The 14,546-nt window shown below is 35.9% G+C and overlaps 1 protein-coding gene and 1 long non-coding RNA gene across 2 annotated transcripts in view; one reads left to right on the top strand and one right to left on the bottom strand.

The window, feature by feature from the left end:
• The window catches only part of LOC125273473 (contactin-4), a 106,509-nt gene extending 102,843 nt beyond the window's left edge, over positions 1–3,666 (top strand). Inside the window, 2 exon segments of the mRNA XM_048198883.1 lie at positions 2,768–2,936; positions 3,090–3,666. Of these exon segments, the coding sequence (XP_048054840.1) occupies positions 2,768–2,936; positions 3,090–3,184 (264 nt within the window). The 3' untranslated portion in view covers positions 3,185–3,666.
• Positions 280–11,399, bottom strand: LOC125273474. The gene is made up of 3 exons (XR_007186076.1): positions 11,061–11,399; positions 2,750–2,912; positions 280–985 (listed from the first exon to the last, which is right to left on the bottom strand). It is a non-coding gene; the product is annotated as an uncharacterized LOC125273474 (long non-coding RNA).
• Between the last annotated feature and the right edge of the window lie 3,147 nt (positions 11,400–14,546).

Consider the following 14,546-nt stretch of genomic DNA (forward strand, 5'->3'; position numbering starts at 1 on the left):
ACCCTCAAGTTGTTCCAAACCTGTATTAGTTTCTTTCTTCTGTTGAACACAAAAGAAGATATTTTAAAGATTATTGGTTACCAGACAATTGACGGCACCCATTAACTTCCATGGTATTTTTTTTTTTCCTACTATGGAAGTCAATGGGTGCCGTCAACTGTTTGGTTACCAACATTTTTAAAAATATATCCTTTTGTGTTCAACAGAAGAAAGAAACTCATACAGGTTTGGAACAACTTAAGGATGAGAAAATGATTTTTGGGTGAACTATCCCTTTAAATGTCATCTTGGGTGGGATTGATCAAATCAGATCAAATTTGCATAAGCAGAAGCCTATAGTAAGAGCCAGCAGAAGCCGTTCTCTTTCCTTTTTGCTAGCAAAACTTTTATTAAAATTAATTATGAAAAACTCAAGGAATAGATACATGCTTTTCGCAAGACCCTTTAGCAAATAATATAAATGATAAATGATAAAAGTGAATGAATTAAAGCAGATATCTGGCTAGACATTAAATGTAAAGATATTTTTTAGGTCTAGATTTGATTTGCACTTTAGTATAATCTTTCATTTTTTCTAATTTCCTTTTGCAAGGCTCAATAAAGCACTTCCACACTCAAGGTCATAGATACAGTTCAGAAACATCTGAGGCTTTTTTACATTTCAGAACAAGCTGCTCCGATCTCCTGCTGCGCTCAAAACCCAAGTCATCTGTAGCAAGAGTTCACACAAAATGTTCAGAAAGAGGATTAAAAATTGTCCAATGTGATTCATTTCTTTTGAGCAAATTAATTTGCTGCAGCGTGCTGCCAGCTAATTGACGAAGGCCTCTCTGAAATGTAGAGGTTTGTCGGGTCGGCGAACAGCTGGATGGCTCTGATGCTATCCTCCATCTGGAGCTACGAGCTTAGCGACTTCTCACCAAAGACACTTTCATAAGGGAGAAACTCTATTCATTTGCAATCCTAACCGTCCGCTGTGAGGCACCTGCAGAATAATGAAATCAATAATCATAAATTCTCTAGTCTGTGTGAGCAAGAAAGAATATCAGTTTGGTGACTATTTGTTTTGCACTGTCAATCTAAAAAAAAAAAAAATGAAGAAATTTAAATGATTTATGGATTGTGAAACCTTTTTTTTTTTCACAGTGAGATCAGAGTCAGCAAACATACTAATAATCCTCCCACTGAAAATCAATTTGAAATTTGAAATTGATAACGATTTTTTAATTTGTATTCCTTCTTTTACCTGGGTTTTGGAGATTGCATGGAGTTGGTGTGAAATATTAATAACAGACTTTCATGCATTTTGCAGTGCTGCTGCTTTTTTTTTTTAGGGAAAATTTAAAAACCCCAATAAAAATATTTTATATTTTTTAAATATTTTAAATATGAGAGAAGAACACTAAAGTTTAAAATATTTATTTTTAAAATTATAATTTAAAAATTAATTTATATAATTATTATAATTATAATTATAATTAATAATTATATATCAAAATGATTTGGCAAAAAATCGATTTGGCATTTGGTTTTTTTACTATACAAAAACTGCATAGAAAAACAAAAAGCTCAGAGGAAAAAGCATACATTCATAATCTGTTATTAATATTTAGTTGGTTCTCTCTTGTTTTTGCATGTGTTCATAATTTCTATATGACAGCCTGGCCAAAAATTATGTCTGCATAATTTGGTATATATATATATATATATATATATATATATATATATATATATATATATATATATAATGTGATTGGGAAAGGTCCGCAAGACGGGACTCGAACTCAGGTCACCCAAAGCGCAATGGTGCTATATGTTGGCATGCTGCCCACAAGGCTATCAGCGCCAACCTCTTAAATTCTATTTTTAGTAGTGGAAATTTAGCTATCAAATGCTTATTGGTAACACAATGCTTTGATAACAATTAAAAAAAAAAAAAAAAAAAAAAAAAACATAACAGAAACTCTTCTAAATGGTATAGCAAAGCATTAAACACTACTCAATCCCCACTTAACATTAATCTTGCACAAAAAAACATTATATAACACTTACTTTTAACATTTACTCTCCCTTTTGAGTGTCATGGCAAAGAATGCTGGGAAATAGAAAGCCCAGTTTCATGTAAATTTAAGTTTGTCTACATTAAGAGAAACAAGTTCATAAAACTCAAAACAATGAAATAAGTCAAATTACTTAAAATGTGTCAGTTTTATGAACTCAAAAGAAAAAGAAAGTTCTAAATACTCATAAAAGTTAATTTGATTGAACTAGTTTGTTTAATTTGAGTTTGCCCTACTCAAACCAATTAATTACTTTGAGCATTAGGGTTTACAGTAATTAAAACAAATGACTCCAAGCACAACTATTCAATATGCTTACAAAATCTTTAACAAATGTTTAATAATATTTTACTAAAGAAGAAGTATGTCAGTTTTCCTAGGCTGGACATCACTTTATTGCATTCCAAAAGTGAGGGTTTTATAATTTGTTTTCTATTACAAAAAATAGTTTTATAAATTAACAAACATGACCTATTTTTGTGAAATGTTAAGTATGCTTGTGCTAGTTTTCTTCTTAATAAATGCTACTTTCATCTCATCACTTTTCTGCCTTTTTTTGTATGTGGATTAAGTCTTCAAATATGTTTTGTGGCCGCTGTACGGCATGAAATATCCTTGTTGCTCTGACTTATTCATTTATTTTTGAGTGTTTTTAGCTAATAGGCTCAGAGTAGCTGCATCTCACTGACCCACTTTCTCCTGCGCAGGTTGTGTATCATCAAAACTGGCACAGAGGAAGCGGTGTAGTGGAGACCAACAGGACGTCCGTGGAGCTTCAGTTGCCGTCAGAAGAGGACCTGCTCGTTCAGATCAAAGCCCTGAGTGACGGAGGAGACGGCAGCAGCAGCAGCCCTATACGTATACCAAAGATGTCAAGTAAGGCTACATGTGAGCTCATTAAGAGTGCACTCTGATTTCTGAGCTTGTACACACAGAATTGAACTGCTAACCAGGCAATTGCTTGACATTTGTAGTGGCCTACTTCATATAATCCTGTCTGTGATGTCGTTGTGTTCGTCTCCCTCACAGGCCTGAACTCAAGGGGATACTTCAGTTCAGACGCAAGCAAGATGGCCCATGTTCATGGAGTAGTGTTTCTGATGTTGTCGTGGGCGTTTTCATAGAACTTTGCATTTATTTAAGCTGAAGTGTGTCTTTTCCGTGCCACTAATGTCACTGAGTGGAATTGCAAAAATGACTACGGTTTCCCAAACACTGTTTGCCAGAGTGTAGAGAAATCAATCTAAAAATGGCTTGCTTAAAATTGTTGCATAGATAGGAGAAAGCATTTTAACATTTGAAAAAGTAAATTACACACTTTGATGGAAGCTTGTTTCCGCTATGAAATAATAAATAAAAAAGGTAATTGCGACTTTTTATCTCATAATTCTGACTTTTTTTCTCAGAATTGCGAGTTTTAAAGTTAGAATTCAGATATAAACTCGCAATTGCATGTTATAATGTGCAATTGTCAGGGGGAAAAGACATTTACATCTCACAATTAAGACTTTATAACTCACAATTGCATGTTATAAAATCAGAATTGCGAGATATAAACTCACAATTCTGAGAAAAGAATTGCGAGTTAATTCTGTTAATTATAACTATTCTGACTTTATAGGATGCAATTGTGAGTTTGTCATGCAGTTCTGACTTTATAACTCACAATTCTGAGAAAAAAGTCAGATTTTCAACTTTATCTCTTGCAATTCTGACTTTATCTCACAATTCAGACTTTTTTTCTCAGAATAATGAATTATAAAGTCAGAATTGCGTGATAAAACTCACAACTGTGAGTAATAGTCAGAATTGCGAGATATAAAGTAGAAATTGCACAAAAAAGTCAGAATTGCGACTACATTTTGCAATTCTGACTTTATAACTTGCAACTGTTTATATCTCGCAATTCTGAGAAATAAAGTCAGAATTGCCTGATAAAAACTCACAATTGCGAGTTAAAAAGAATTGCGACTTTACATTTTGCAATTCTGACTTTATATCTCGCAATTGTGAGTTTATCTCGCAATTCTGAGAAAAAAAAGTCCGAATTGTGAGATAAAAAGTTGCAATTACCTTTTATTTAGTGGCGGAAACAAGCTTCCATACACTTCAGCTTTAACATGGCAAAAAAAAATGTTTTTCTTACCAAGTATTTTTGTCCTGTTTCAGTACAAATATCTAAACATCCTTACATCAAGATACATTTATTTGAGAAGCAAAATGAGTTCAGATATTAATCCAAAAAAAATTATCAAAATTATGCTTAAAACAAGAACAAATATCTGCCAATGTGGTCTGAACCCATTCAAGTCAAACAAGATCATTCAAGTCATTTTGCTTCTCAAGCAAATTGATTTAATTGATTGTACCTTGATTTAAGATTTACTTGATTTGATTTAGGTATTTGTACTGGAAAACAAGACTAAAATACTAAGATAGAATTTTTTTTTTGTTTGTTTGTTTTTTTGCAGTGAAAATAGACTTTAAAATGTTTTGATATGGTTGGTTATAGTTACATTTTATTTGCCTTTTCTTTTCGTTTTTTGGTTAAGAATTGGTGACTCAGCTCCATTGCCTTATATTGTGATGGTTTTTTACCTCTTTGTTATCTGTCTTTTGTATGTAGATTTTATGCAAAAAAGCAGGCTTTCTCTTTTAGCTAATAATTTTGCTTAGGTGTTCAGAACTGAGATTTAAATTGAGCACAATATTACAGTAAGTCATGTAATGCAGTAGTGACCTGGAATGTTGGATCTCCAAGAGAAATCCTTGAATTATGAATTATACCCATGCTGTTTTTCCTCCTACACATGTCAGTCAAGCCAATGATGCTGTGTCTGTGTATGTAAAAAGGCCTTTAGATAGATGAAATGCATTATGTTGTTTTGCATAAGCCTGAGAGATATTATTGTTTTGATGAATAACGACAGTTTGGTTTAATACATAGTTTCTGGATAATTACACCAATGTATTGCTGCTAGTTAGTTTTGAATTATTATTTTGGAAAATTACTTTGACAGTCAAGCATTTAATGGTTTGAAATGAAACATGTATCTTGTTCCTTTAAATTCAACCCATAGTTCATCAATTCCCTTATGATTTCTCCTGTCATTCACATTTTCCTATGGGAGTCGGTTAAACAGTAGGATATCTCTCAAAGATGCTTCATCATGTTTGTTCCTGTGATAATCTTTCTTTCAAACATCTGCTGAGTTTGTACGCTTGAAGATGAGACCAAAATGTGTCATCAGAACTTCGCTTAACCAGATATTCCCTCTGCCGGTTTCATGTTTTCTAGATATTTGTGTCTAAAAGAAATGTTTTATATCCTCTATAATTTTTTTTTATTATTATTATTATTATTTAATCATTTTTTAAAATTTGTTTTAGAACATAAGTAATGACCATACAACCTTAAAACCATTATTTATTATTGTTTAATTTTATTTATTTACTATTATTTTTATATTTTTATAATATTTATGTTTATTGTATTTATATGTTATATGTTTAATCATTTTTCCATATTTTGCCTTATTTTGAAAATTAGCATTTTATAAATGTAATATATTCATCTGGTGTTTTCTTTTGCTGTTGTGTAAGCATTTTGAGCTATTTAATACCTTTGTATTAATCCTGTACAATCTCTGAGAGATAAAATAAATAAAATTTCATATTGAAATATATGTAGAGCAAATATGTGATTAGCTACAGTATCAGTAATAGCCTCCAACGCGCACTACAGCATTTTTTTGATCTGGGAGGAGACGTTTCAGTCTAATTTGATGAATGGAAGAGAGCTTGGCTGATCTATATGGTTGCCTAGAGACGATTCCTTCAAAGACTTGCATACTGATTGGTAATTACCAATAGACTGAGTCTCTGCTGGATGAGAGCGTGAAGATGGCAGGCATACTTACTGACAGTTATTTAAATTACAGAAAAATATACAGTGGATCCAGACGTCTGAGCGTACTAGTGAAAATGCTTCTATTTTGCATTTTTCTAATTAAATACAACTTTCTTTTCAGTAAAAATTATATTATCTGCATAATTTGATTGAAATGTTAAAGTGAAAAATAACATGAATTTCTTTGTATTTGCATACACCCCCTTTAACTTGAATGTGCTTAAACTGGTATGAACTTTAGAAGTTTGTGTGAAACCTGTTGATCATTTTATCCAGCATGATTTGAGAATGATCTAAAAAGCAGCTTGTGCTTTAATAGAAACTGAAGTATCTCATAAAAGATAACTTTTCTACGGAGCCCCTAAAGGTACATGGTGATGGAAAAAAATATGAGTTAAGGGGGGAAAATATATTTCAATCTTTGTACACTCTCTTGCACACAGAGACCCTAAATTGACATGGTCATAAAATGAGATGAAAGAAAAATTTGTCAATGCTTTGGCGTCTCTCGTAAACGTTTTCGCTGAGAAACTTTGCTTTCGCTCGCAAAATGTTTGCATTCCCCCAAGAAACTTTGCATTCACTCGCAAACATTGAGTTATTTGTGAGTGAACGCAAAGTTTCCAGGGAATGCAAAGTTTCTCGGCAACGCAAAACTTTCACGAGTATGCGTTCACTTGCAAAATGTTTGCGTTCCCCCAAGAAACTTTGCGTTCGCTCACAAAGAACTGAAATGGTTGCTCACAACCCTTTTGTGTTCTTTGTGAGTGAACACAAAGATTCTTGGGGAAATGCAAAAGTTTTTGAGAGGGAACGCAAAACACTTGTGGTAACTTGGGGTAACACTTGGGTAACGCAAGACTTTTGCGAGTATGGAGCCCCTAAAGTGACATTGTGATGGGAAAATGCTTGGCGTCAATGCTTTGGCGTCTTTCGCAAAATGTTTGTGTTCCCCTTAGAAACTTTGTGTTAGCTCGCGAAATGTTTGCATTCCCCCGAGAAACTTTGTGTTCACTCGCGAAATGTTTGCGTTCCCCCGAGAAACTTTGTGTTCGCTCGCGAAATGTTTGCGTTCCCCCGAGAAACTTTGTGTTCGCTCGCGAAATGTTTGCGTTCCTCCGAGAAACTTTGCGTTCGCTCACAAAGAATTGAAATGGTTGCTCACAACCCTTTTGTGTTCTTTGTGAGTGAACACAAAGTTTTTTGGAATGCAAAAGTTTTTGAGAGGGAACGCAAAACACTTGCGGTAACTTGGGGTAACACTTGGGTAACGCAAGACTTTTGCGAGTATGGAGCCCCTAAAGTGACATTGTGATGGGAAAATGCTTGGCGTCAATGCTTTGGCGTCTTTCGCAAAATGTTTGTGTTCCCCTTAGAAACTTTGTGTTAGCTCGCGAAATGTTTGCATTCCCCCGAGAAACTTTGTGTTCACTCACGAAATGTTTGCGTTCCCCCGAGAAACTTTGTGTTCGCTCGCGAAATGTTTGCGTTCCCCCGAGAAACTTTGTGTTCGCTCGCAAAATGTTTGCGTTCCCTGAGAAACTTTGTGTTCACTCACAAACCTTTTGTGTTCTTTATGAGCGAACGCAAAGTTTCTGGGGGGGAACTCAAAGGTTTTACAAGTGAATGTAACATTTCTCGGGAACGCAAAACTTTCGCGAGTATGCGTACACTCGCAAAATGTTTGCTTTTCTCAAGAAACTTTGAGTTCGCTCTCAAATCATTCGTTCTTTGCAAGCAAAGTTTATTGGGGGGGAGCGCAAAAGTTTTTGAGAGGGAACGCAACGTTTCTCGGGGAAACACAAAACACTTACGAGTACGGAGCCCCAAAAGTGACATTGTGATGGAAAAAAAATATGAGATGGGAGGGAAAATTATGTCAATGCTTTGCCGTCTTTTGCAAAATGTTAGAAGTCCCCCGAGAAGCTTTGTGTTCTCTCACAAACCTTTTGTGTTCTTTTCGAGTAAATGCAAAGTTTCTAGGGGGAACAAACACTTTGTGAGTGAACGTTTACTCACAAAAGTTTGCGATCCCTCGCAAAACTTTTACGCGTACGCATTCACTACATTCTCAAAATGTTTGCTTTTTCCTCAGACACTTTGTGTTCACTCGCAGCTGTTCGCTCACAAACCTTTTGCAAATGCAAAGTTTCTGGGGGGGAACGCAAAGGTTTTTTGGGAACACAAAACCTTTGTGAGTATCTTGGGAACACAAAGCCTTTGTGAGTATGCATTCACTCACAAAATGTTTGCGTTTTCCTGAGACACTTTGCGTTCACTCGTAAAATGTTTGTTCCCCTGAGAAACTTTGCGTTCGCTCGCAAAATATTTGCATTCCCCCGAGAAACTTTGTGTTCACTCGCGAAATGTTTGCGTTCCCTGAGAAACTTTGTGTTCACTCACAAACCTTTTGTGTTCTATATGAGCGAACGCAAAGTTTCTGGGGCGAACTCAAAGGTTTTACAAGTGAATGCAACATTTCTCGGGAACGCAAAACTTTCGCGAGTATGCGTACACTCGCAAAATGTTTGCTTTTCTCAAGAAACTTTGAGTTCGCTCTCAAATCATTAGTTCTTTGCAAGCAAAGTTTATTGGGGGGGAGCGCAAAAGTTTTTGAGAGGGAATGCAACGTTTCTCGGGGAAACACAAAACACTTGCGAGTACGGAGCCCCAAAAGTGACACCGTGATGAAAAAAAATATGAGATGGGAGGGAAAATTATGTCAATGCTTTGCCGTCTTTTTGCAAAATGTTTGCGTTCCCCCGAGAAACTTTGCATTCGCTCACAAAGAACTGAAATGGTTGCTCACAATCCTTTTGTGTTCTTTGTGAGTGAACACAAAGTTTCTTGGGGAATGCAAAAGTTTTTGAGAGGGAACGCAAAACACTTGCGGTAACTTGGGGTAACACAAGACTTTTGCGAGTATCGAGCCCCTAAAGTGACATTGTGATGGGAAAATGCTTGGCGTCAATGCTTTGGCGTCTTTCGCAAAATGTTTCTGTTCCCCCGAGAAACTTTGTGTTCACTCGCGAAATGTTTGCGTTCCCCCGAGAAACTTTGTGTTCACTCGCGAAATGTTTGCGTTCCCCCGAGAAACTTTGCGTTCACTCGCGAAATGTTTGCGTTCCCCCGAGAAACTTTGTGTTCACTCACAAACCTTTTGTGTTGTTTGTGAGCGAACGCAAAGTTTCTGGAGCGAACTCAAAGGTTTTACAAGTGAATGCAACATTTCTCTGGAACGCAAAACTTTCGCGAGTATGCGTACACTCGCAAAATGTTTGCTTTTCTCAAGAAACTTTGAGTTCGCTCTCAAATCATTAGTTCTTTGCAAGCAACGTTTATTGGGGGGAGCGCAAAAGTTTTTGAGAGGGAACGCAAAGTTTCTCGGGGAAACACAAAACACTTGCGAGTACGGAGCCCCAAAAGTGACATTGTGATGGAAAAAAATATGAGATGGGAGGGAAAATTATGTCAATGCTTTGCCGTCTTTTTGCAAAATGATTGCGTTCCCCTGAGAAACTTTGAATTCGCTGGCAAAATGTTAGCAGTCCCCCGAGAAGCTTTGTGTTCTCTCACAAACCTTTTGTGTTCTTTTCAAGTGAATGCAAAGTTTCTAGGGGGAACAAACACTTTGTGAGTAAACGTTTACTCACAAAAGTTTGCGTTCCCTCACAAAACCTTTGCGAGTATGCGTTCACCACATTCGCAAAATGTTTGCTTTTTCCTCAGACACTTTGTGTTCACTCGCAACTGTTTGCTCACAAACCTTTTGTGTTCTTTGTGAACGAATGCAAAGTTTCTGGGGGGGAACGCAAAGGTTTTATGGGAACACAAAACCTTTGTGAGTATCTTGGGAGCACAAAACCTTTGTGAGTATGCATTCACTCGCAAAATGTTTGCGTTTTCCTGAGACACTTTGCGTTCACTCGTAAAATGTTTGTTCCCCTGAGAAACTTTGCGTTCGCTCGCAAACCATTTGTGTTCTTTGAGAAAGAATGCAAAGTTTCTTGGGGGGAACGCAAAAGTTTTCACGAGGGAACGCAAAGTTTCTCAGGGGAACGCAAACACAACGTTTCTGGGAGGAACGCAAAAGTTTTTGCGAGGGAATGCAAAGGTTTTGCGAGCAACACAAAGTTTCTTGGGGTAACGCAAAACTTTTGCAAGTACGGAGCCCCTAAAGTGACATGGTGATGGAATAAAACATGAGATGGAAGGAAAAATTTTATGTCAGTGCTATGGCATCTCTCAATAGTATTGTGAGTGAACAAAGTTTCTTAGGGGAACACAAATATTTTGATTGCGAATGCAAAGATTTTGGTGGTTCTTTGGATCTGTATACCTGTGTATCATGATAAATAATCTGTCCTTAAAGGTGCTGCTATTATAATTACTTTATATTTAATTATGATATCGTAGCCTTTTACAATGCCAAAAAAGTGTGACCTTGGTCAAGACAAAAATATCTGACACAACCACCCTACACTAGAAGTAGCCAAATGTTTTATCTGGAAGGACTTACATTTTTGGAAGGACTTAAATGTTCACTCAATAAGCAGCATCCTTCATGTTTATTTACCAACATTTGACATTAAGTTATGAAACCGGGCTACAGTTGAGGTGTGAAATGGAGTTTGCTAAAGTAGATTTCACAGTGAAGGTGTAGGAGTTTATTCCAAGAGCTCAGAGGAATAAGCTTGTCAGGAACACTGACAGGTAAGTGTGCGAACACGGATGTAATCTCCCGAGAACTGCTCCGACTTGTTGGGCTACCAGGGGATTTAACCGTAAATACTAGTCCAGCTGAAACGGAAGCAGTCGTAGGCAGTCACAGAGCCTTTTGGAAGTCCTCCTTGCATGTCATTTGGTGCCCTTCAATAGTGCCTGTGAGTCCGACCAAAATTTGGTGGGTACTGATATTTCTCGCACTGATCCTCCTGAATTAATGGCTTCACTGGAGCTCTAAAGACCCATATGGAAGCGAGACATGGGAAGGCTGCTTCCTAATCACTACTTTTGCCAAGCCAATGTGTCTGTATAATCTCACAAAATGGTTGTAATAAACCCTTGCTCACTTTGGAAGGCAGTTTTACCTTATCTGATAGCAGTTCCATCCCATAAGTCGGACACTTTGCTGCTCAGAACAAAGGCTTCAGTGCCCTGAAATAAAGAAAAGATACGAATTCTTCAGTTTCAATTTGGATTATGTCTTTGTTTTACTTGAAGTCACCATGAAATCAAAATGGACAGTTCTTATTTTATTCATTGAATATTGCAATGTTATTATAAATGATTTATCCGTGCACATCATTAGTTGTTTAATCAAAATAACTTCCCCTCCCTCCTGCAGCCACATCTCTTCTATTCTCTGATGATGTGTTTACCGGCGCGAGGGCAGGGCAACCTGTCACTCGCATGAGATCGCGGCAATAGCAAATCACATCCCGATGGACAAAATCGAGTCCCGTCCTACATTTTTTCTTGTTTGAGAAGCCATTTCACTTGGATATAGGGAAGAAAATCGCAACGTTCTGTTTCATGCTGACTTAAAAAAAACAAATCCCAAGTCTCTTTTGGATCCCACTGTAGACATTTTACCAGGGCTTCTCGGCCCCTTATTATCAAAACTGGCACTGATAAATAATAACCACCTTCCTTTTTGACAATATTTTCAAGGTAGGCAGAGATGTGCTTATTGAAGTGGGGCAGATTAAAAATTCTACCCTGCAGCGATGTAATGGATCTTATGCAAAAATGAATGGAGAAAATGTGGCCCAGATTTTTCATAGATAGCCACAGTGGTTTATAAAGGCCCTCGGATATATAAATGGAGAAATAATTGTGAGGAAACCTTTGGCTATTCAAATTAATCATTTCAATGATAGAATAGGGATGTCATAGTTCACTTGTTAGTATTGCAGCGGCACGGGGGGAAACTGGTAAGATAATGAATGGTTTAGAAGTTCGCCATGTTACAGGGAAAGGTTGAGAAGACGGTCGTAGTATTGAAGGGGGTATGAGAGACCTGCAGGCCTATTTAGCTGGTTTCAAGTACAAGCAGGTGAGGGCCATAAAACAAATTTCAACACTAGGGAGACAAAGACAGAACTTTGTATGAATCAGTGGGAAAACCTTATTGAGAAAGAGCGCTAGCTTGAATTCAAGTGAGGATGCATCACTCTTAAAGGTATAGTACAACCAAAAATGAAAGTCTGTCATTCACAGCAGAACATATTCAAACTCGCTGTTTCAAGATGCATCACGTCAGTGACGTCTGTTGACAAACACCATTGGTTCTCATATTTTTTGTAATCAAAAAAGCATTGCTTATGCAGAAGAATTACATTTGAGATTTGATTTTTTTTTTCTTCGTCTGTTCCTGTCGAAGGCTTCAGAAGACTTGGAAAACAGTTCATGAGTTCATCAGTTGAGTCGTAGCTGGGCGCCGCGGACAGGCGCCGAATGTCGCCACCGGTGTGCGTACTCATAGAAAACAATGTGTTCGAATTTTAAAGACGCAGTAGTTTTTTTTGTTGTCCGTCAATATTTGATCTGTTTGAGGAGGACATAAAAAACAGGGCATTCAAAAACCTTCATAGTCTACATTGGATAAATATATAATATAATGTAATTATGTCTGTTGAATACTGCATAATTTAGATTTAATATTTTTTAGTACTGTGAAATCCCCACAAAATACGAAATATTAAATATATATTATTATACATTAGTTATCATGAACTAATAATGAACTGCACTTATACAGCCTTTATTAATCTTTAAGTTAATTACAACATTTACTAATACATTATTAAAATCAAAGTTGTATTTAACATTAGTTAATGCACTGAACTAACATGAACAAAGAACAACTGTTTTTTAACTAACATTAAGTTAACAAAGCTTAATAAATACTGTAACAAATGCTCATAGTTCATGTTTTTTAACCTAATACATTAACTATGATAACAAATGAAACTTTATTGTAAAGTGTTACCGAAATAACTTGTTTTGCTAACGTTTTTACTCGGACTAGCTAGTTAATGTTAGTTAAATAATATTGCTACAATGTAACAGTTGCCTAGACAACCGATACAACAAAACAATAACAGACATAATGTGATCTTCATTAAGGAACCTTCAAAAGTCAGCTATTATTCAATTCAAATAAAAAAATTAATAATAAATAAAGTAAGAACTCATCGTGAAGCCGATTCAAAATTGAGCTCGCGCGTATAGAATGTGCGCGTCCGGTGTGAGATACCTGAGACGCGGCGTGGCGCTGCGCAGGCGCGGCGCCGAGCTTCGCGTCCGGTGTGCGACCCCCTTAAGACTACATTTAAGTCTGAATTAAATGGAAATAGCAACTGACTTCATTCCTTAAATTGTAAAATAAAATACTGATTACATACTGTTCAGAAGTGTTTTTTTATTCACCAAGGATGCATTAAACTGATCAAAAGACTTCAAAGAATCCTGAAAAAAAAACAAAAAAAACAATGTATCATGGTTTCCACACAAATATTGATAATAAAAAGAAATGGTTCTTGATCACCAAACCATGATTTCTGAAGGAAATCGTGTGACTGAAGACTGGAATGATGATGCTGAAAATTCAGCTTTGATATCACAGTAATAAATTGCATGTTAAAATATATTAAAATAGAAAACAGTTCTTCTTAATTGAAATAATATTTAACAATATTACTATTTTACTATATCTATAATCACATAAATGCAGCCAAGAGACTTCTTTCAAAAGCATTAAAAAATCTTAATACTACGAACTTTTGAACAGCATTGTGTTGGGGAAAGTTACTTTTAAAGTTATGCATTACAATATTGCATTACTCCCTAAAAACGTAACTAATTGCATTACTTAGTTACTGTTTATGGAAAGTAATGTGTTATGTTACTTTTTCTCATCTAGGCTGGGCTGTTTTTTAATAAAAAAAAATAAATAAAAAAAATGTAAAAACAAATTTAAAGACCCTTTTACACCAAATAAATAAGCTTGAATAACATGCAAATTTACACCTGTACAGTAGAGGGCGCAGCTCTAACAAACCTTTCAGCTGTGCTGACATTCTGGATCGCAGAAGAATATGACCCAGGAAAGAAAGTTCAACACTCTTTAGCAATTAAAAAAAAAGAAAAGAAACAAATGTGATGTTTAACTAATTTTTACTTAGTACAGAGCCCCACACGTGACTTGCAAGATACGATTTACTAATTTGTTCCCTCGATTTACTAAAACGTGCACGATTTACTATTTCATTCCCTCGATTTATAAATTATGCGCATGATTTATAAATCGATGTAACAAAATAGTAAATCGTGTGCACGTTTTAATAAATCTAGGGAACGAATTAGTAAATCGTGCACACGATTTAGCCTACTATTTTCTATTTTTTTCCTGCATGTCATGTCCAGGGCTTCGTATATTAGTATGGTTGAATTGGATAATCAAAAGTCAGCAGCAAAGACATTGGTTAAAATACATAGTTTTATTTAACACATTAATTATTGTGGGTTTGTGTAATATTCAGTTTGCATTTCACAGTTTTTATTCATTTTGA

This window comes from Megalobrama amblycephala, linkage group LG8 (assembly GCF_018812025.1).
Source record: "Megalobrama amblycephala isolate DHTTF-2021 linkage group LG8, ASM1881202v1, whole genome shotgun sequence".
Taxonomy (NCBI): Eukaryota; Metazoa; Chordata; class Actinopteri; order Cypriniformes; family Xenocyprididae; genus Megalobrama; species Megalobrama amblycephala.